The 21485-nt window shown below is 37.7% G+C and overlaps 3 protein-coding genes across 7 annotated transcripts; 1 reads left to right on the plus strand and 2 right to left on the minus strand.

Moving 5' to 3' along the window:
- Positions 1-2309: 2309 nt before the first annotated feature.
- LOC100121627 (palmitoyltransferase app) lies at positions 2310-16540 on the plus strand. Of its 3 annotated transcripts, none has more exons than XM_032596718.1 (10): positions 2310-5104; positions 6861-7041; positions 7429-7589; positions 7662-7820; positions 8096-8233; positions 8307-8461; positions 8585-8702; positions 8779-8891; positions 9877-13006; positions 14297-14976. In XM_032596718.1, the coding sequence occupies exons 2-9, from the start codon at positions 6893-6895 to the stop codon at positions 10954-10956; spliced, it is 2073 nt and encodes a 690-aa protein (XP_032452609.1). In that variant the 5' UTR covers positions 2310-5104; positions 6861-6892; the 3' UTR covers positions 10957-13006; positions 14297-14976. The 3 variants fall into 3 exon arrangements, with proteins under 3 accessions (XP_032452609.1, XP_016842591.1, XP_016842592.1); XM_016987102.3 differs by having other exon boundaries at positions 3834-5104; positions 9877-10018; positions 14297-16540; XM_016987103.2 differs by lacking the exon at positions 2310-5104 and adding an exon at positions 5961-6159 and having other exon boundaries at positions 9877-10018; positions 14297-16540.
- LOC100121663 (protein odr-4 homolog) lies at positions 16541-19697 on the minus strand. Its single transcript, XM_001605224.6, has 8 exons — positions 19396-19697; positions 18686-18865; positions 18415-18617; positions 18170-18341; positions 17918-18094; positions 17627-17840; positions 17373-17555; positions 16541-17218 (listed from the first exon to the last, which is right to left on the minus strand). Exons 1-8 carry the CDS (start codon positions 19489-19491, stop codon positions 17049-17051), a joined length of 1395 nt encoding a protein of 464 aa, XP_001605274.1. The 5' UTR covers positions 19492-19697; the 3' UTR covers positions 16541-17048.
- A 181-nt stretch (positions 19698-19878) lies between these two features.
- Positions 19879-21110, minus strand: LOC100121679 (sentrin-specific protease 8). 3 transcript variants are annotated; one of them, XM_001605240.6, is made up of 2 exons: positions 20938-21110; positions 19879-20852 (listed from the first exon to the last, which is right to left on the minus strand). In XM_001605240.6, exon 2 carries the CDS (start codon positions 20839-20841, stop codon positions 20179-20181), a length of 663 nt encoding a protein of 220 aa, XP_001605290.1. In that variant the 5' UTR covers positions 20842-20852; positions 20938-21110; the 3' UTR covers positions 19879-20178. The 3 variants fall into 3 exon arrangements, with proteins under 3 accessions (XP_001605290.1, XP_008202260.1, XP_016842593.1); XM_008204038.4 differs by having other exon boundaries at positions 19879-20849; positions 20938-21105; XM_016987104.3 differs by having other exon boundaries at positions 20999-21093.
- Between the last annotated feature and the right edge of the window lie 375 nt (positions 21111-21485).

Consider the following 21485-nt stretch of genomic DNA (forward strand, 5'->3'; position numbering starts at 1 on the left):
GCGCGCGCGCGCGCCTAGCTGAAAGAGAGAGAGAGAGAGAGAGAGAGAGAGAGAGAGCTGATTTCAGACACCGAGAGCTACTCGGCTTCTTCTTCCTCCTCTGCTCCCTTCTTCTCCCTCTCTCGATCTGCGCGTTTTTTTGCGCTGTGCTACCCTCTGGATCCGACGATTCGCGATTTATTATATTCCCCGGAAGGTGCGGGGAGGGAGTCTCTCACTGTCGAGCGACGGGGCTTTTATATTTTTGCGAATCGGATATGTATGCTGTAGGTATGCGCGGAAGAGCTGAGGGGCGCACGCAGGGGACGGAGGGAAACTTTAGGAGCGCGCGAGCTCTTTTCTGCACGGTTTGAGAACGTTGCAGAGTTTTTATTTCGAAGATACGTTCGGTCGTCATTCGAAATGAACTTTTCAAAGTTGGTTTGAAAATTTGAATCAAGTGGCGGGAAATTCTAAATTTGAATATTGGGATCTGTATAGTAGATCGGCAAAGGCAGAAAGTTATTGGGAGCCGCAAATTTGTTTCGCGTAAAACAACAGAAGCGACGTATCCGAACGAGCGAAGAATAAAAGGACACGGCGTTTCCGGACTGCTTTCCTTCTCTTCTCTTCTTAATTCCTTTTGGGAGTTTTGGCTTTTGTGCTCAAGTCGCCCCTCGCTGTACACGCATTCGTACAATGCAGCCCCTTCTCGCTGGTTTTGCGCGGCTTCCTTCTTCTAATTTTCAATCGTCCTCGTGGAAAAGGTAATTGCGCGACACGCTTGTAGCGAGTTTTTTATTCCTGTACCCATATGTCACTGACTTTTGAGGTCGAGACACGACATTATATTTTCATCTCGATCGAGCGCATATCGCGGCGTTTGGTATAATGAGATCGCCGCGTGTGTCTCCGCGCGTTATACAGCATGTGTGCATACGGCCTGACACATATAATTATAACGATCGATTATCGATATCAATTTCTTTGTGAATTATTAATTTGCCGCGGTGTTTATTATTATACCGACGCGCGCGATTATACGCGGCTGACCCGTGTTTTGCGACGTTATTTTCGCAAACGGCATCGATCGAGCCGTCTAAATTTACGCAACGTGAATGTTACGCGCATTATTATATCTGCCCTCGTTTACACCATTCGATATAATGCTTACATCCTCGCGGAACTCGCTGGCAGAAATATTCTCCACGTATCGAAGATACATTCACGTAAGCGCATTACAATTGCAAAATCGAAGACAGAAAGCCCGGCTCGTGCGAAAAAGCGAGCGCACACACACACACACGCACACACACACATAGGAGCGCATTGGTGCGATAATCGGGCGCGCAAGCGCGCGACGATCCCTACCCTCTACTTGCGGGTTCCTTGCAAAAAATTCGATTGCTCGTCGACGCTGCGCTATAAAGATTTTCGGATGCGGACACGGGATATGTGCGTATGCGTGTATATAAAAGGGCGAAAGAGAGAGGGGTCGGCGGGTCGAGCGGTATTGTTGGACGACGAGGAATACACAGGGCTCGTAATGATGACGTATTTTATTCGAGATTGCGGTTGTTTCGCTTGGATTTAGCCCGAGTTGCTGCGTTTTTCGGGTAAATTTAACGTATAATATACTCACATTAAGATAATGGATTTTTAAATGAAACCATAAGTTTGAATCAGAATTAAAAATAATGTGTAAGGGTACATTAAAAGATATGAAGGGAGACCGAAGAGGTGCAATTATTCTTCATAATTCGCTAATTAAGACAGCAGCGGATTCAATTTCTGCCGGAAAGACATCGATCAATCGAGTTATCCTGTATTTGAATAATCGCTGCAGTTACTTAATCGAATCCAACTGTCCACTTTTATCTTATCTATATCAAAATATGACGTTGAATAATTCGTCGATTTCTCATTTGCTCAAGTCCAGAATTCATCGACCTTTCGAGATCTTGAAACTCCCATAAGAGTCCCATAACTCCAACAAGTGTAAAATACAATAACAACCGAGTATATAATTTCCCAAAGCGCACGCAACCGAATCCCATCGGCGGCTCGCGTCGCACTAGCCTCTCGAAATTAGATACGAATAGCGCGGATCATCCCCCTTTATATCCGCTTCGAACCGCGTCTCTCGGCTCCAAATCCGCGGAAAACAAACATCACCTCGTCGGAAAACCAGAAGAAAAAAATGAATCTCCTTCTCTCCGGATAATCCCCTCCGAAGCGAGCCGAGCCTCGAGGGAGAAGAGCCGAGGGCGAGTGAGTGAGCTCGTCCCGGGCACTTCGATTTTCAAGATTTTCGCGCGCGCTGCAGTCATACTGCATTGCGTCGTGCGACCTGATTCCGAGCGAGAGCCCGCCGACGACGCGATATAACGCGCCCAACCCCGCGATCTGAGCATCTCTATATAACGTTATAAATAATCAATTTCGCTGCTCTTGTGTGTCGGTATAGCGTCGACGTGGGATTGGATCGTTTGGCGAGCTACTGAAGCGATGACCCGCGGTTTTTGTTGGGGCTGACCAAAAGTTTATTTGTTGATCGATCGATTGAGCTGGGCTGAGGTGATTTGTTTTTGGAATATTTTTAATTACGTATAATTCAAGCGTATCAAGAATCGAGACATCGACAATAATGATCAGCGCCGAATCGATACTTCTTAACAACGCAGAAATGCGTGGAAAAATCATTAGCCGCCGTTAATAGCATGAGATATAATTGAAAAAGGATCAATCCCCGATAAATTGCAGCCCACTTAAAATCACATCCATTTAACATGCTCGACGCTTAGCTTATTCTTCCGTCGTTATATACGACATACACGTACATATGCGCCAAACTCAGTTGACCCGCATCTCCAGGGACTTTTTTTTTATCGCTAATCCAGTAGAATATACTGCAGCCATCAGCTAAATGCATTTTTCTTGCATACTCTCTCTCTCTCTCTCTCCCTCTCTCTCTCTCTCTCTCTCTCTCTCTCTCTCTCTCTCTCATTCTCCGTTCTTCGTCGCGAACACACCCCGTGCATAGCTCACGTTTATAGATCGCCGCAGCCCCGATACGCCACACAGCATCGACCGCAGCGATTTTCGAAGCCTCCCTCTCTTCTCTCGGCTCTCTCACACACAGAGCTAATCGAAACCTCGTGTACTATAACTATAGGAAATATTTTTTTCTCAAACGAGAATGAGCGAACAATTCGAATCTCTTCAAAACTGACATTTATCGATGCGTTACACAAGAACGAAACTGTAGGTAGCATTCGATATTGTAGACGTTACGTATGTTAGAAGCGTTCGATCGTCGACGCGCGGGCTCAAGTCGCGTATGCAGCCCGCGCGTCATCGATCCAGGGCTTATTAATATCGAGATTCGTGCACTCGCGCGCGCGCAGCCCCCTTTTTGCGTGTCGCATGTGTCCAGCCGCTTACAAAACGACTGCATAACGTGTGTGCGTGCATTCGGTGCATTCGGTGCATTCGGTGATAAAATTTATGAACGAGCTACTGAGTTGAATATTTTAAGAATAATACTTTATCTGGTACATTACAGGACAAACTTCTTTTGGAAAAATTCAAACAGTTTCCTCGTCCGTCCGTTTTGACGTCACTGCTTTAGCGGGAAAGATGATAATTGCGGCGCGTGACGAGAATTTCACGTGCTGATCTTGCACTTGTCGTACTTTCGAATATAAATGATCAGAAATTGGCGAGTGCCACCATCCAGCGAAAACTCAAACGTTCCCGCCAAACCGATCACGTGCTTGGCTGGAGAATATGTCACGAGTCACGACGTCACGTGTTGCGCAGTGCGCGCCGCGCGCATCTCCTCCCGTAACCTCAAAATTCTGCCATCAGCTGGCGCTTCGCGACACTATACTTCGCGGTCTTCAACGCACACAGATCGAGCTGCTTATAATTACAACAACTCCGAACTCGTCCCATCAGCGCACACCTACCGCTACGGCTCGCGGAGCACAGTCCTCGACTCCGCGTCCACGTGAGCGTGTGTGGACGGCCACTTGTGTTGGTCACTCACCTCTGATCTCTCCCAGTAGTCTCAGTCTCTCTCCATCAGACACAGCAGCCTAGTCTCTCGCATATACTCATCCGCGCGTATACAGCAGTGTGTAAATACGAGCATCGGTGTGTATGTGTCAGGTGTCTGTGTGCACGCATCGCGCGGCGGAGAGAAAGATTTCTCGCGGAGTAGCGACGAGTAGAAAAAGAGAGAGAGAGAGAGAGCAGTCGCGGACTGCTCGCGTTGCGCGAGTTGTCAAGTGTGTCGTCTGGAACTGCTGTACATTATAGCGCTGGTGCAGCCTATAGCAGCAGCGCCTACTCATCATCCTCAGTTCGTCGTCAGCGTCAATAGCGAGACAATAAAGGCCGTACCTCGCTCGCCTCGAACATGACCGTGTAGCGCGCGCAGCAACGCCACGGGGAATTCAAGGAATGACTCGCGGAAGCGCACCACTGCAGCAGCAGCGTTGAGCAAGTCCTCTCGTCAATCTCCGCCTCCTTCTTTCCCTCTATTTTCGTTCTCCTGCACCGTCTCTCTATACTCTGCAGTCCGAGAGAGACCACACGACGAAACGAAGAGAAGGCTGCAGCAGATAAGGCGTCGTCGATAGTGAACACCGGCGAGGCGACTAACTCTCTCTCTCTCTCTCTAGCTCAAGGAAATACCCGTAGCATAAAAGCCTCAATGAGGGCCGAACGCCACTGCCGCTTGACCCAGTTCTTCCAGTGAGTTGTGCGCGCGCGACCATGGATTTTCGGGCAGTGCCTCCCGGTGCTGCTGCCCTGGGCGCCTGGAACTGTCAGCTGCAGCGATAGTGCCCCCGCACAGCCGATTTCCCGCTGCGCCGAAGAAGAAGCTCCTTCGACCACCCTATACTAGTGTAGTCATCCCAGGCGGCTATCCCTGACCGCGGTGATGATGTCGAAGTCCAGGGGGACTAGGTTAAGTTGACACCACGGACGCGGAAAGAGCGAGAGAGCAAAAGGCCACGGCATACCCGAGGAAGAGCGCACAAACGCCTGCAAGAGGCTCCCGAGGAGAGAGAGAGAGAGAGAGAGCAATAACAGCGAATGTTGGATATAGATATACGTGAGTGTGCGATTTTTTCTCTCAGAGTTTGTTTTGGAGCAGCGCTATTTTCGACGTCACAGTATTTACAGTTACGTCGAACAATTGTGCTATATGTACATACGCGTCGTTATACATACCTTTGTACGCTTTACGACTCCGCGATAAAGATTGTTCGTATATTATAATTATGCGAAACTCGCGCATTGTCGCTCGTGAAAATGTGCACCCGATCAAGCTTGCGATGCATGCGCGCTCGCGTCAATTAGACGATGACTAAGAACTAAAATAAGCTTAGCGGCAAAAAAACCGAGGGACACTCGTTTCATTGATTACCGATCACATGTTTTCATTCGAAATCGTTGAAATGATCGAGTATAAGTATTAACCGTTGCTGCCGCCGCCGACTTATCAGATAAGGCGAAGCCGACGCCTACTACGAAAATCGTACGGTTTTCGCGACGAGTTAATTTCGCGGCCAAGTAGACGTGTTGAGCTCTCCTTTTTTTCGGCCACTCGCCGTCCCTCTCTCGCGGGAACAATTGTGCGCTGTCTCCTCTCTCGGGCGCCTTTACTTTTAGATATACTTACACGACAAGAGAGTCAGTGGCTCACACTTGTTGATTGTATATAGTTACGTGCGACACACGCGAAGAGAGCATCGTCTGATGCGACGGCAACTGTCGTGCCTGCCGATCGTCGTGGATTTCGTAATTCGTCGTCGAAATGAAATTATGTGTGTACACGCGAGAGAGAGAGAGAGAGAGAGAGAGAGAGAGAGAGAGAGAGAGAGAGAGAGAGAGAGAGAGAGAGAGAGGGTAATATGAAAGCGCCTCTGGTTACAATACCCGAGGCGATCTTTCGGGAATCCTCGAGTGTTTGTTCTGTCGATTTGTCAATTTCCGAGGTGTAATGGATGGGACCCGCGCCTCTTCTTTTCGTTCTATGGAGATTTTCGGCAGGCAGTGACGTACGAGCTTTTCTTCTAGTCGGACGTGCGCTTTATTTACGGTCTGGAACACCCGTGTACTTTTAATCCGATTCGTGAAATAAGCACGAATTTTTGCAAAAATCAGGTTTTTATCATTGGTATCTTATCATTGCATTGATAGAACTCTATATAATTTCACAAACCAGACTTTATTATCAGAATTGCATAAGGAACAAAATAATCTTTTACAATCATAAAAGCATTCGTTGCACATCATGAGAACAAAGTTATGTTTCATAAATAATAATAAATTATTCTTGTGTATTTTTACGTTATATAATGCTCTTGGGGTGTATTATAAATTTAATCGATTGATTTATTGATAACATAAAAAAAATTTCCAATAAACTGTAGGTATTCAATGCATTACAGTATTTATGTGGCTTAAATATATCATCCCATGGTAAAGCTAATTTAAAATGTATAAGTTGAAGTATATTCCAATATTGTAGCCTCATGCTTCATTCTTTGTTGAGCATAACATAAGTAAAATACAATTATTTTTATCAGAAAAGATTTTTTTAATAAATTCAAATTATAAACTCAGTATCTTGGTTGAAACAAGTAGTTCTCTAAAGAAAAAGAAAACTAATTGAATGCAAATTGTTGGTGAAGGCAAAAGGATATGCTTCTTGCTATTCATTTATTCATTCATTAATGTACAATAACTGGTTAAAATTACATATAATTTTAGTCATTCAAATAAGATTTTTAATGCTTTATTGTAAAACAATATTCATTAAATTGCAGATTTTTTTGCAACTAAACATTTTTTCTCTCTTCCAGATGATCTAGTAAAAATAAATAACTAGTTAAAAATGCCAAGAATCACTAGGAAGTGGGAACTGTTCCCAGGCAGAAATCGCTTCTGCTGTGATGGAAGAGTGATGATGGCACCCCAAACCGGTGTGTTTTATGTTACAGTCTGCTTGATTGCTGGAACAAGTGGACTATTTTTTGCATTTGAGTAAGAAATGTATACTCTATATCTCTCTGTTATATATGAATTACACATGAAATGGAATTATTTCAAACAATCACAAATCTTTTTTTTACGAGGCTTGGCTTTTAAAATTTAGACAAAATAGTATATGAAAAAAATTGAAATTGGCATAGATAAATAGGATTCTATTATCAAAGACATGACAGTGACTAATTTAATTCAAAACAACAACTGAGATTTAAGTGTTCTTGGAAATCTTCTGATACAAAAATAAAGAAAGCTGTCAAAACATCCACCCTGTTTTGGCACTGAAAGAATATTTCTTTTCCCATTTCATGTTTATTTTTATGAGATCTATATTTGACTTTAATTTATTACAGAAAATAATAATTTGATTGAAATATTTTCCAGCTGTCCATTTTTAGCAGAAAACATAACGCCTGCAATACCAGTCATAGGTGGTTTGTTGTTTATCTTTGTAATGTCCGCTCTATTTCGGACCAGTTTTAGTGATCCTGGTGTGATACCTCGCGCAACGCCTGATGAAGCAGCATACATCGAAAAACAAATAGGTAATTTTTCAATTATTAACTAGTAGTGTGAATATAAAGTAGATCATATCTAAATGCAAGACCTTATTGCAGAAGTGCCAAATAATGGTAATTCACCAACCTACAGACCACCTCCAAGGACAAAAGAGGTATTGGTCAGGGGGCAACCAGTAAAGTTAAAATACTGCTTCACATGTAAAATATTTAGACCTCCAAGGGCATCACACTGTAGTTTGTGTGATAATTGTGTAGGTAAGTAATTCAGTAAAAGTGTAACTTAAATCATAGTCAGGAATTGTTTCTTTACTTTGAGATAAATTCAATTATTACTTGATATTATTTTCAAACTATCTATTTATGAATCAGTAGAAACACCTTATGCATTTCGGAAGCATACTAGTCTTTATTACAGTTACATAAATAGCTAAGACGAGCTTACATTTCAAAGTAAAAACTTTACCGACTTCCGTCGCATAAACCATTTTTAACAAGCTACCATTATATAATGACGTTTTTCAAACTTACAGAAAGATTCGACCACCATTGTCCATGGGTAGGAAATTGCGTAGGGCGTAGAAATTATCGCTACTTCTATGCATTTATAGTGTCTTTAGCATTTTTATGCGTTTTTATATTTGCGTGCGCAGTAACGCATCTGATAATGTGTAGGTATTTTGATATATTTTCTGTCAGCTATTTTATGAAATCACATTAACACTTTTGATTTTTCATTTATAGTAACAAGAGATAATAAGCCTTTCTTAGAAGCTGTAAGATTGTCTCCAGGTAGCGTAGTCGTTGGCGTTGTATGTTTCTTTTCTGTTTGGAGCATTTTAGGATTGGCTGGATTTCATACATACCTCACAACAAGTAATCAAACCACTAATGAAGATGTAAGTTATGAAACTGTATATGATTAATCTGTAGTAAGATTTATATTCTTTAAGACAAATGAAATGATGATAATGATTACATTTGATGATTGACTAATTTTTATAATTGACATTTCTGCTTAGATTAAAGGTTCCTTTACGAGTAAAAGAGGACAAGAAAGCTTTAACCCATATAGTCAAGGAAACATTTGCGGAAATTGTTTCTATGTACTTTGTGGCCCAGCACCTCCCAGCCTTATAGGTATTTATTTTCAGCTAATAGCACAATTGGATTAAATTTTATCGTTCATTTCATGTAATCACTGCTTCTGTTTCAGATCGAAGAGGCGTCGTTACGCCTGAGTACCGCGCTGAACAAGAGAGAGTCAGTGAGGATTGTGTAATAACCAATAATAAGACTTATGGAACTGTGAAACTCGTACAACCACAGGTAATCATATTTTTTTAATTTGATTAATTTAGAGTTACATAAAAATATAAATTGAATGAAATTTTTATGACAATTATTTATTTTTGGTATAAAAAGGCCATAGAAAAACCTAAATATAAAATTGTAAAAACACAACCAAATTTCACAAAACGAAAACACACACAGAACACACAACAAGTGTCATAACTAGGTAAATTCACAAATCTTTTTATTTTATTTTTATTTCCATTTTGTAGTAGAGATTTTTCGTTTCAAGCATTTCAGTGTTGTAAAACTTAAAAATATAATGAACATGTTTAAAAAAATATATAAGATATCCGCGTAAAATAAGATATTAATGCAAGTAAATTACTATATATTAGTTTGAATTGCAATAGTAGGCTTTGCTTTGAATATAAATTATTTAATTTATTTGATTTTCATATTTCAAAAAAAAAATAACTACGTCTTTATTATTACTTTTTTTTTTTTAAAGAATGATCTTTATACTGTTTCATTTTGTAGAATTATGTTTAATTTTTAATCAAACTTATCATAACCAGAATAATTATTGAAAATGCATGTTTACATCAAATTTGCTTAAAATTATTTAGACGCGATGTATATTGTGTATGATTTGCATTCATCCGCACACAAACGCGACTGGTTGAATTATATCTGAGAAAATTATTGATATGGCAATTTTTTCCTAACTTACTAATCACTTTTTTCATATCTGTATTAATCTTTAAGCAATCGTAAAATCTAAAGAAAACGAGAAACAAGGTCTTTAAAAGTTATCTCTACCAACAGAATTCAAAATAAATTGATACTTGCTTTGTTTATATTTTCAATGAATACACACGACATTTAGAGCATTTCGTTGCTGCGAACCATGGTCATAAAGCAGTATTTCTTAAGCTATTTCTCAAATACATGAATTAAATGTAGTGTAACAAAGTTTGCAACGATATCTTCCACCTACTAAATTTTAATCTCTCAACAGTCCAATGGAGTGGCATTACCAGTGAGCGGTGATCTCACGGGTTCCACGAACAACCTTGTGTCCAACCAGCAGCAGCAGACTCAGCAACAGCAGCAGGCACAGCCACAGCAGCAGCATTCCCCGCACCTTGAATCCATAAACGGTGAGTCAGGCGCTTCGGCTTCAACCGCGAGCGCTCATCACTTACCTCGCTACCTCGACGACCTGCCCTCCTACTCTTGCCAATATTCGGCCGACGCGTACGTGCCCCTCAAGTACAGCTCCACCCGTTCTTGCGCCGATTCGCCTTGGGACCAGCGCCCGGGCTCGCTTAGGTCTCCGCGTGACTATCACCATCAACAGCCGCCAGCGCCACCACCGCCTCCGCCTACTCAAAAACCCTCGTACCGCTGCGAGGAGAACCTGCAGAGGTACCCGCAACGCTGCCGCGAGGAATATTATCACCGCTGCTCGGAGAGCAATCTGCTCGCGGAACGCTACGCCGAGACCCAACACAAGTACTGGTCGGACGTGCACAAGTACCTGCAGCGTTACTCCGAGGAACCGCTCAACAAGAGCATCGACGAGGCGGAGTTGGGCAAGCCTGTCGGCTACCCCGTGACCTCGAGCGCTACGACGGACTTACAGAAGTTTCCGCAGTGCTACTCGGAGGATCCGCTGCGTGTAAGCGTGCCCAGTAGTGGGGCGCACTCGCAGCGGAGCCTAAAATACGCGGCCGGACTACGCTGTCCCGAGCCGTACACTGGCAGGAGCAGCTTCAAGTACCCCAAGTCGTCTGGTGGTTTTCTCGGAAATCGTATTCTCAGCCCTGGTGGGTTGCCGATGATAGGGCATACCGCAATCGATCTCGTCGTCAACAAATTCGGTTCGAATTCGCTGGACCACCATCACCAGCTGCACAGAGCTGGTAGTGGCAGCGAGCACCATCATTTTGCGCATCATCCCTACGTCGAACAGAGTACGTTCTGTCCTTGCGAAACTGGGAGTAGCGCGGGCTTGGAAAGAGATGAGGAGGAATATCTGGAAGGACGGTACATGATGAACACCTCGATGACTGATAGCGACCCCGAGGCTATGTAAATCGGCTCTGAGTTTACGGGCATTTTATTAGGTTTTTCAATGGTGTCTATTTCATTAGCTTTGAGATCATGAGCGGAGTAACGTCGTCTTTGACAACGATGACCTTTGATTGTGGGAAACGACATTTTTTAGATTAGCTTTATAAAGCTGACACCACATTTGTACTTAAAATTATGTCCGAAAAAAGACACAGACTGATTTTACTTGCAAAACGAGGTTATCGCTGTCGAGTCTTGTCTAATCATCACTCTCGAATTGATTCTTCGAAAATTCAAGTGAAAGATACCGATGAAAACGTAGAATAGCTTTGATTACCCCCTTAAAAGGACGAAAATTGACAAAATTTCGTATAATAAATTAGCGGTACTTGGATGTAAGTTTTCACATTGATTTTAACGTATAAGTGAAATTGTTTCCTATGTATCTCGTTACGATCAAGGAGGAGCAGTGACTATTGCAAGCCTTCGTAGCCGCGATCTTGACGGTAGAAAAGTAAAATTTTGATATAAAAATTTTAACATCGAAATTGATAAGTCCATACTATACACGCTAAGCTAGTAACTTTTGAAGTAAGCTTGCACGATCGTATATTATAAATCTAAGATTAGATAAAGCACATTATAGTGCAAGATCTAGCGACGTTTCCTTTTCTCGAACAATTGATTTAAAATATTTTACACAGTATAAATAAAATATAAAAAATAAGGTTTAGAAAAATTAGTTTCTAAGAATATTACGCAACTCAAAGTAAAAATTTGCTAGTCAATGCATTTAATACGGTAAAGGCATTCTGTTCCTCCTTGAAAAGTTCTATTTAAGTATATCAATAAAAATATCAAAGAGCTGATATTAACAATATACAATCTCATAAAACATTTTACGTTAATGTGCAAAAAGTTAAGAATCCACGTACATTAATTCCAGTCTGCATGACTAAATGTTTCATCCATATTGGGGCATTGCATTTGTCATCCTTATAAATATTCCGATCAATCATTGCAGTCACAACACAATCGTTAATTTGCTATATGTCTGAACGTACATGCGAAAATTCCGTAGTGTATGCATACACTTGTTAGACGATTATGTATGATTATACGTAATTTTTTCTGGGGCATCCGCGATTAAAGTAAAAATCTCAATAAGTGATCCTCTTATAAGGTTAGCGGCAAATGTACTTTTTCATCGTTAACGAACCGTAGTTAATCTATGTATACTCTACGAATGTTCCGTGTATATCGTATTATATATATCATTGTTATCAATTGCGTGAAGTTTTTTATATAGATTCGTCTGTTTGTATAAAAGAGACTTAAAAGAGATAAACCGAAGCTGCGAATATCGTATAATAATGCAGTGTTAAACTTGAATATGAAATACGGATTTTTTTCTAATCGCATCACAGCATATGAGTATCCTCGCTGAGCATTGTTGGCCTTATCTGTTATAGACAAAGCTACTTAAAATTGATTTAATATTTGTAGAGGAATTATTTTTTAAGGTATACACCTGTGATTAAAAAAAATGTTTACTGAACAAAAAAATTAAGATTTGCGAATTTGAGATTTTTAAGACAATAACTTTGTTTAACGTTTTCAATCTTGCACCAATTTTTATTTTTTAATGTTATGCAAATTAGCATGAACAATATGACTCTCTCGATATATAAAAAATCTTTAGCACATCTTATACTGTGTAACGAAATTTTCATAGGTGTATATTCTTGGCTATTTTTTACTCTATCCAAACATATTTAATCTTTTTACGTAGATGAAAATGATTAATTAAACAGCAGTAATTTTATCTTGCATTCTACTTCTCATGCTTGTTGATCTCAAAACATCTTCTATTAACTATTCTATCATAAATAATAATCAATAGACACTCGAGAGGTATAAAATCAATAACTTAAAAAGTACTTAAGCTAATAGAGTAGAAGATATATTAGATGAAGCAATTTAAAAAAAAATCGTCATGACTCAATAAATCTTGTTTCTCTGTTGCTTATAATTACGTCCGATAAATGAGGGCTCGGTGAGCATACAGTCCGGTAAGTCTACTATCTCACAATATGCAAGCATCCCCGCACGTTGTTCGTTATTCTTTTTTCATTATTTTTTTAAAACACATCGGTGACGCTGACAATACAATTAACAATATGCGAGGCTGGACTTCACAACAACAACAATAATTTGTCTTTTTTTTCCTTTGTCGTTTCTAGTGTATAACTAATTAATTTTATATTGGTTGTTTTGGTTGCCAACTTGTTTTTTCATGGCTATGAAGATGACAAGTTATTGACTTTTTGGTTCGTGACTAATTTCAGTATTGGTTGAAAGATTTGGGACTTTTATATAGGAGAGCACGATTTCAACTGTTTAAAATTTTACACACTTTTATGGAAAAATATACTAATCTCACAATCGATTTGATAATAGGTTTCATTAATTAGTATTTAATCGGTAATTTATATATGGCAAAATAATTCCTGATGACTTGTCATTCATCTATGAAAAGTTAAACTCGTTTTTTTTTTATCGAAAAAGAAAAACAATGTATTTCATTTAGTAGACATAAGTTAAGAATACGTTAATTTATTCAAGGTATTATTTAATAACCATATTTACGTTCAAAATTTGCTAGGCATATTTCTAACACACCAATATGTTTAATAAAACAATGACAAAATTCTTTTGCAATTATGTATTATTAGAAATGATAAACTGTGTATGTACTCGTTATGTGTTATAAAATGGCAAAGGGCTTTTGTTGTGCATTACTGAAAACTTATACAAACACACACTTAGATGTGTAAATAGAAGTGCAATTCCATTTATGTTTTCTTTTTCTACTCCTATAGATATTATAGTTTTACTACAATGCAATCATTATGAAATGTACATTTGTTAAATATTAGATTATGCATGCATATTTTGTGTAACATTTTGGTATGAACTATAGTCACATAAATTGCAGTTACCAAAATATTACACAAAACATATGTTTGTGTAGCAATGAACAGCAAAGCGCTTGATAAACTCCCTGTAAACTTTCTTAATTAAAGTTATTCCACGCGTAACTTTACGAACAGATCAACTCACGGTATATTTTACAAATCAAAGATAATTAAACAAGCTCTTTGCTACTCGCTAATCGTCAGAAAAATGTCCATTCTAAGTAAATTTTGTAAAATTTAATCTCATAATGATAGAGGTCTACAGTAATTAGGACATATTTCTGCAAGTACTCAAAAAGTACCAATCACCTCTAGAAATGCCTCCACCCTTTTTATCTCAGCATCTAAAGAAAATCACTAATATATTTTTTCTGAAAATTCCAGGTAGCACGACGAACAGCGTGAGCCATTTGGTGGCAAACGAGGTACCCATGGCCTCACTGAGCCTAGCCCCGATTGACATTGACGAGATAGCACCATTACCAGCACCTCCCACTGCTCTTCATCCGGGCTCCTCCGTACTCTCGTCTATGGAAGCCGGCTCAGTAGGCCTCCCACCTGTGGCCACTGTCACAACGCCACTCTCGGCATCGCGACTCAGGCTGCTCCAAGACACCACTATGATCGAGTCCGCTCTCGACCTCGACTCGCTCGAAGAGGCCAGTGTCGGCCGCGGAAGTCAGGCTGGACTCATCAAGATGGGTGCCATCTGAGCTGCTCACGGAGGAGGCCGGTGCCAGAGATAAATAGATTATTTACCTCCCTTTCTTTCTTTCCTTTTTTTGCTGATTTTTGTACGATGTACTACAAGACGTTTATATTGCGCGTGCCTTGGTTGCAAGATTTCATTAGACGCGATTCATTCCAATTTTCTGTCGGAAAGGAAATTGTTTCCGGCAAACTGTTGCATTTACAAGGACGATGCGGGGTAAGAATGTGTGCTTTATTATCTGTAGAAAACGTTATATTTTCGTGCCACATCGTGCAAACGATATCAGGCATTGTGCAAACTTTAAACTCTCCGCAAGATGCAATCGTGTTCAATGAAATCTTCTGATTAGGAATAAAAAAAAAAGACTTGACTTTGTTATCATCAATCATGTAAATCATGGAAACGGATAACATTTATTGAGTGCAACAAAACTTTTCATTTTCGTACACTAAAATAAATTTGTATGAGATTCCAAAGTTGCATTAATCGTAATTAATACATTACGGCGAGAGCGGGAAGCACCGCTGTCTTAGCAGGCGAATTATCGACGTATACCTAGACCAATTGTCAACAAAACAAAAAAATGTTATGGTGAATATGTATTGTTTAGTTAATTTAGATTTGCTTTATACGTATTCTACTTAATACTGTACAATGAAATCCTACAAGTTTTTTGACTATTTACACGCGAAAAATGTTTTTCTTGACAACTGCGATTTTATAAAATCTTTACTATTAGATTTTTGAGAATTGTTTTTTGACTTATTTCTGTCTTTTGTACATCAAATTTCTAAATTAATATCTAAACTCCTCTAAACGAATCATTCGAAACATAAATCCGTCCCAGTAAGTTTATTTTTAAGAATTGACCTGCACGTTTTGATTTCCTATGAGAGTGTAAATAGTCAAAATCCCGACTTTATAATCCATGCATTCAACTATGTGTATTTTACATAGCAAGAGTATAAAGCGATGAAAGTGCGTGATTACATAGCATGATTTGATATTTTATGACATACAATTATAAAGAAACACTCATTCGTATGTATTTAGTTACTGTTCGCGTATTTATTACATTTAGATATTGAGTATTAAGTAGCAAAAATTATAATGGTTTATTGTAACTAGTGAAATATTGTGTGGCTGCTATTTACAGTCGAATTTTTATTCTAGGTCCATATGAGCACATGTTTTCCTCCAAAACTTATTTTATAGTTTCTTTGAACATTTTTGGAAGTTTTTTAATCATTATTAAAATGAAACTCGCAACACAGAAGGTACAAACATTTTCAGCACCTGTTCATATGCACTTACATTGTATCCAAATACAATTGACGTAAAGGATGGCGTATTGTTACAAATGATGTATTTTAGGCGAAATATTTTAAAGAGGCAGGATAAATGAAGAGAACTCAAATTTTTTGCATCGAAATCGGGTCTCACCTTCTATTTTTATTATTCGTTATTCAAGTTATTATTGCATTGTCTATTTTTATTGTTCGTTAAAAGAGCTTTAGTAAAGAAAATTATAAATATATATCAGGAAGTCTGTATAAAGAATTTTTCCAAATAAAATTGAAAGTTTTTGAATATTTCAAAGTGTTACTGTTGTAGAATAGAATGTATTTGATTATGCGATTATACACTGCCCAAGAAATAATTTTTGTATCTCAATTCCATGTTGCTTAATTATTAAACTATGAATACAGGTATTATCTTATATTAAAATATTGTAACGTTTTACAATTATGAATACTTTTTTATATTTGAAATCATTGATATGAGAATGTTCTAGGAGCTTTGCAAGGGTGGATTGTTCTGTATATACATTAACATTCATGTATATAGTTTTTTATGTACATACTTTATAAATATTATTGTATAAGTATAGTATTAAAAAAGATTAACGCAGCTTATTTCTGTGTATCTATAACCATACAACTTTTATTAAAAATGCTTACATTACCGTCACATATTTACATTGTTTCAGACTGTTCATTGTTTACTGTATAGGATACAAATTAAATGTAAATGCTAAAATTTTTATTTTTAGGAAATTTGTACAATCCTCATTTCATTGACAAGTATAAAAATATTCAACGTAACATAAAAAATTTTAACAATAACCTTACTATTATAGTACAGTTTCATTCTGCTTCTTTATCATTTAGATGATGCATATTGTTTAGTTGCATATCAGTGATGTAGGATTAACATTAAATACGTATAGCTATTGTTTTCGTTTTTTTTAGTACAAATTACGTGTCATTATTTGTAAAACTGTTAAGTATCTTACAATTTTACGGATATATATATATATATATATATATATATATATATATATATATATATATATATATATATATATATATACACACACACACACAAATTTATTTGAATTGTGCAAACCATAAATATTTAAAGCTACTGCTTGCTCGAATACAGCTGATGCACCAAAATTCCAATGATTACAACAATAAATGCTATAATGATACCTGCAATGTATAAGACAAACTGGCTATTCGTAACTGTTTCTTTGCCAAGGTCCACTGGAACAGTTTTCACTTCATTTTGACAATAAAATTCTGATGGATCTGTTGAAAAAAAAGTATATTGAAAAATGCAATATTGAAACTACAAGAAATATATTAACCATTAAAAATTTTTTCAATTTTATAATAATAAACAGAAATTCAACTATTTTTTGAGACAAATTTACTGAAACGTAAATTATGAAAAAATGCTTACCGACTTGGCGTTCGACATCTTTTTCAACCTGACTTTCTAGAAAATCAAGATCCAACAGTTCTTTAAGTAAAACTAAAGATTCTTGTGGTCCTTCGCCAGGGAACAGATAATCAGATAAAGTTACTTTGCTTTGTGGCAACTCCATGAAAACTCGTCTTGGCGGCTCATGTAAAGTAATATTTTCTGAACAAAAATTAGAATAATAAATAACTAATAAAATCATGCATAAAAATAATAATCTAGTGAAATTTTACCTTCTGGAGAACCATTTTCTTCCTCTATCACACTATCCCAATGTAATTCTAATCTACTGGCTAATGAACGAAGAATATCTTGTTTTACAGCATTGGTTGCTTCTTCAATAGTTGCCTTTTGATGAATAGATGTTCTGCTTACTAGTTCACCTACTAATCTCATTGACGCTCTGCAAGATATTGTTTTAACATCTTCCTGCTTATCTTTTAAACCCTGATATAAAATTTTATAAGTTTATAATTTTGCCATTGATAAACATTTCAATTAATCTATCGAATAAAAATTCTTACACAGGGCAAATAAATTCCAACTTGCAAAACTTTGTCCACTTCCTCATCTTCATTCTTATCTTTTTTGTTTTTCCTCTTTTTACCAATAACTTCTATTAAATCTTCAGGTGATCTAGATTCACCTTCGATGACTATAAGAGCTGAATTTATGATTTCAGACAACTTTTTCACGATATCCTAAAAAGAATATTTCATCAAAATTTTGTGCTTAATTTAGTTAATCTGCAAGAAGAGTACAAATGGACAAATTACCTGCAATTGTCTCTTCAAGGTGTGTGGTGCTGCTTCATCCAAAATTGGAAAAAGATGATCTAGATCAAACAGAGCTTCAAGCTGATGCCATTTTGTAATTTTTTTCTGAAATTTCCAATCAGCTGGCTTAAATATGCCTCCCGTACTAATTTCCACTGACTTACAAGTATATCTGAAATTAAATTCAATGTCAATATGAATATTTGAAACATCGGCTAAAGTTAATAAATAAATAAAAGATTTACTGTTTTGTGATACTGTTAAAACTCAGTACCAAATTTTCATGATTACTATTGCCATGCAAATAAATATTTGACGCTAGATTTTTATGAATAGTAGACAGAACTGATCTGAGCTTCTGTGCACAACTGGAATCGCTTAGGCAGTCCCCTGGACCCACAACGAATATTCCTAAGACCCACATTCCACCTGGCAACATTCTGGACACCTTGAAAGTGAAATAATTTTAATTTGAACTTGTGCACAAGAACTGTCGTGGTATTTAATTTAACATACATGTTTGGCATGATCAGCCACCAGGTTCCCATCTATATCTTTAATAGACTTGATGTAGTTGTCAGTGGTGTCTTGCAGAGCATTTGTCGCTGGATTGATGAGAGCCTCTTCAACAACATCTGTGTTGGAAGCAGGTAGTGTCCTTGCCAAATGAACCACAAAATCCTTTTGAGCTGTGCTCTAAAAATAGAACGATGAAGCTTTTGTCAATTCTTTTTAAACTGTGAAAGCTGCGTCAACTGCTTATTGATTTTAAATTCTGCACACATTTTATTTCTTTTTCCAAACATTTACTGCAATTCATGAACTTTTTGAAAACGACATTAGAAAATTTCTTAAAAATTAATTTTAAAAAATACACCATAAATAATTTAATTCAAATCATAACAAGTTTCTATGTTTTGCTCATTATTTTCCATGTGCTATATAAAAAATAAACAAATCATAAGCAGAAGAAAAATTTTCTGTAATTCAACAATGATGCATGACGAAGGTATATCAAATTCCGTGATTTTGTCGTACGATAGCGAGCCTCTACGAAATCACTTTCCTCGTAGAATATCATAAATTAACATCCGAAGCAACTAGTGTGACAGCTGCTGCGAGAGTCTCGGCGAGCCTCAATAAAACGAGCCCAGCCGTCGGTGCGGGAAACCTATATAAAAACAGCTGCAGCGCAGCAAGATAAATGAACAGGCGAAAATCCCAACCTGGCCGAGAATAAGTCCCACGCTGTAGACGTCGGGTCCACCGAGCGTCTTCAGATAGTCGAGCAGACGCTCCTCCGCGTAGACGGTTCGTCCCATCTCTGCACTGTAGTTAAAGTGCACGAGCTCTTCGGAAAACCTGCGATGTCTCGGCACCCACGTATGTACATGTATTGATACTCACAGTGCGCGCGTTGCTGATGCTCGATTTGCCGCTCGGCGCTCGTCACTACGGGCTACGTAGGCGCTGGCGGTGTGACGAGGAAAGCCGTTGGCTTTCGCACTGCATGGATGGATGATTTTATAAATCGGTATATCTATATATGTCATGAGCGGTGATGCACTATACGGCAGAGAGGATGGCGAGAGCTCTGCGTTACCGACCAGTTCTCCAGGTGTGTGTATATATATATATATATATATATATATATTTGCTCTATAATTTGCTGGTACGAAATTTGAGATTGAAAGAGGGAAGACAATCGATTTCCTATACAATTTTTATTGTTATTATTAAAAAATAATTTCATAAATATATATGTATATTTGAGCAATATCAAGCTTAAAAATTACACTTTAGATATATATTAAATACATTAAGGATAGTTGATCCAATTGTCTGAGATTTACAGTAACGTGGTCAATGTTAAAAACACAATTCAACATTATCACAGCTATACAGAGTTTTAATTTTGAAAATCAATTGCTTGGAAAAATGAAATTGGATGACAATTTTAAAAATTAATAAATTATAGTGAGCCAACCTATTAGTGATATAATTTATATTCAGTGTTCAGATTCTTTCAGTCTTTCTATAAGGGTTTTTAGAGATTTTCGTTTTTCAAAAACTAAACTGTTAACATTATCACAATCGCATCCCTCAACATTGGATGTTTTTAAAACAAATTCTGTGATGATGTCTGCATAGCAAAGCACAAATAATCCACAGTCGTAACCATTTTCTTGCTGAGGACAGTTGACTTCTACAAACTGGCCAGTACCTTTGTCGAGTAAATAACTCATAACGCCTTTGGAAAAGTCCCTTGCAACAGAGGTGTTCAATCCGTATGATGAATCAAAATAGAAGCAGGTTCTTTCAGTTTTTGAGAATACCATCAAACTCCAGTGGGAACCACCTGCAGTGTTTCTGCTGTTGCAGTCATTTACAGGAAAAAATATGAACTCTTTTTTCTTTGCTTCTATCGGATCAAGGAATATTGGATATTCGTGTGGATCCGTCAGTTTTAGCAGCTGAGTCAGCTCCGGGCTTATGAAAAGAAGCTTCGAACTTGCTTCTATATACTTCTGTCCAAGATATTCAAAGTAGAATCCTATAACTGCATCATTCAACCAGTATGGTCCATTCAACAAATTTACATCATCTCGGCGCAAAATACAATCGTGATAACTTAGAATTAAATCGTTTTCTTTATTCTGAGATTTAGACATGGTTGAAACTGCTGAAAAATATAAAATAATTAGTCAGCATCAAAAGGCTGGAATATTAGCAAACCTCTATCTAATGATAAATATCAGTTTTCATACATCACTTATTTTAATATTCAATATAAAGTAATAATCAGAATAGACCAATGTAGCATTTAACCTGGTATTACTGTGAATTTTTACTATGTTTACTGTTTTGCGCAGATGCACGCACAGTAGACAGCACTGTACAAGCACTGTAAACAAGACTGACCTAACCTAAAAGTTGATCTAATCGGAAAAATACATATACGAGTGAAGGCAACGGTGTATATCGAATATCTCGTATTTTTGAATTAGTGGATAGCTGCGATTATATATACTTTTGCGTTTCGTACCTTTTTGTGATTATTACGTTATTATTATTATCTTTATCAGAAATTAAATTCCTCCTCGTATTGCTCTTATCGCATTTGATTAAATTTTTCAAATTTTAAATTTTGGAAATATAGCAAAAAAAGTTTTTCAAACAATTTACATGTAATACCGATACATTATATTTTTTCGATAAAAAAATGAACTATAATGCAAATATAATTTTTTATACGAAATTGAATGATTAGAAAGAACGCATTGTTCGATCCTCGCTTTCCGATAATTCCCACTGA

Source organism: Nasonia vitripennis, chromosome 2 (genome assembly GCF_009193385.2).
Source record: "Nasonia vitripennis strain AsymCx chromosome 2, Nvit_psr_1.1, whole genome shotgun sequence".
In the NCBI taxonomy this organism is placed as follows: Eukaryota; Metazoa; Arthropoda; class Insecta; order Hymenoptera; family Pteromalidae; genus Nasonia; species Nasonia vitripennis.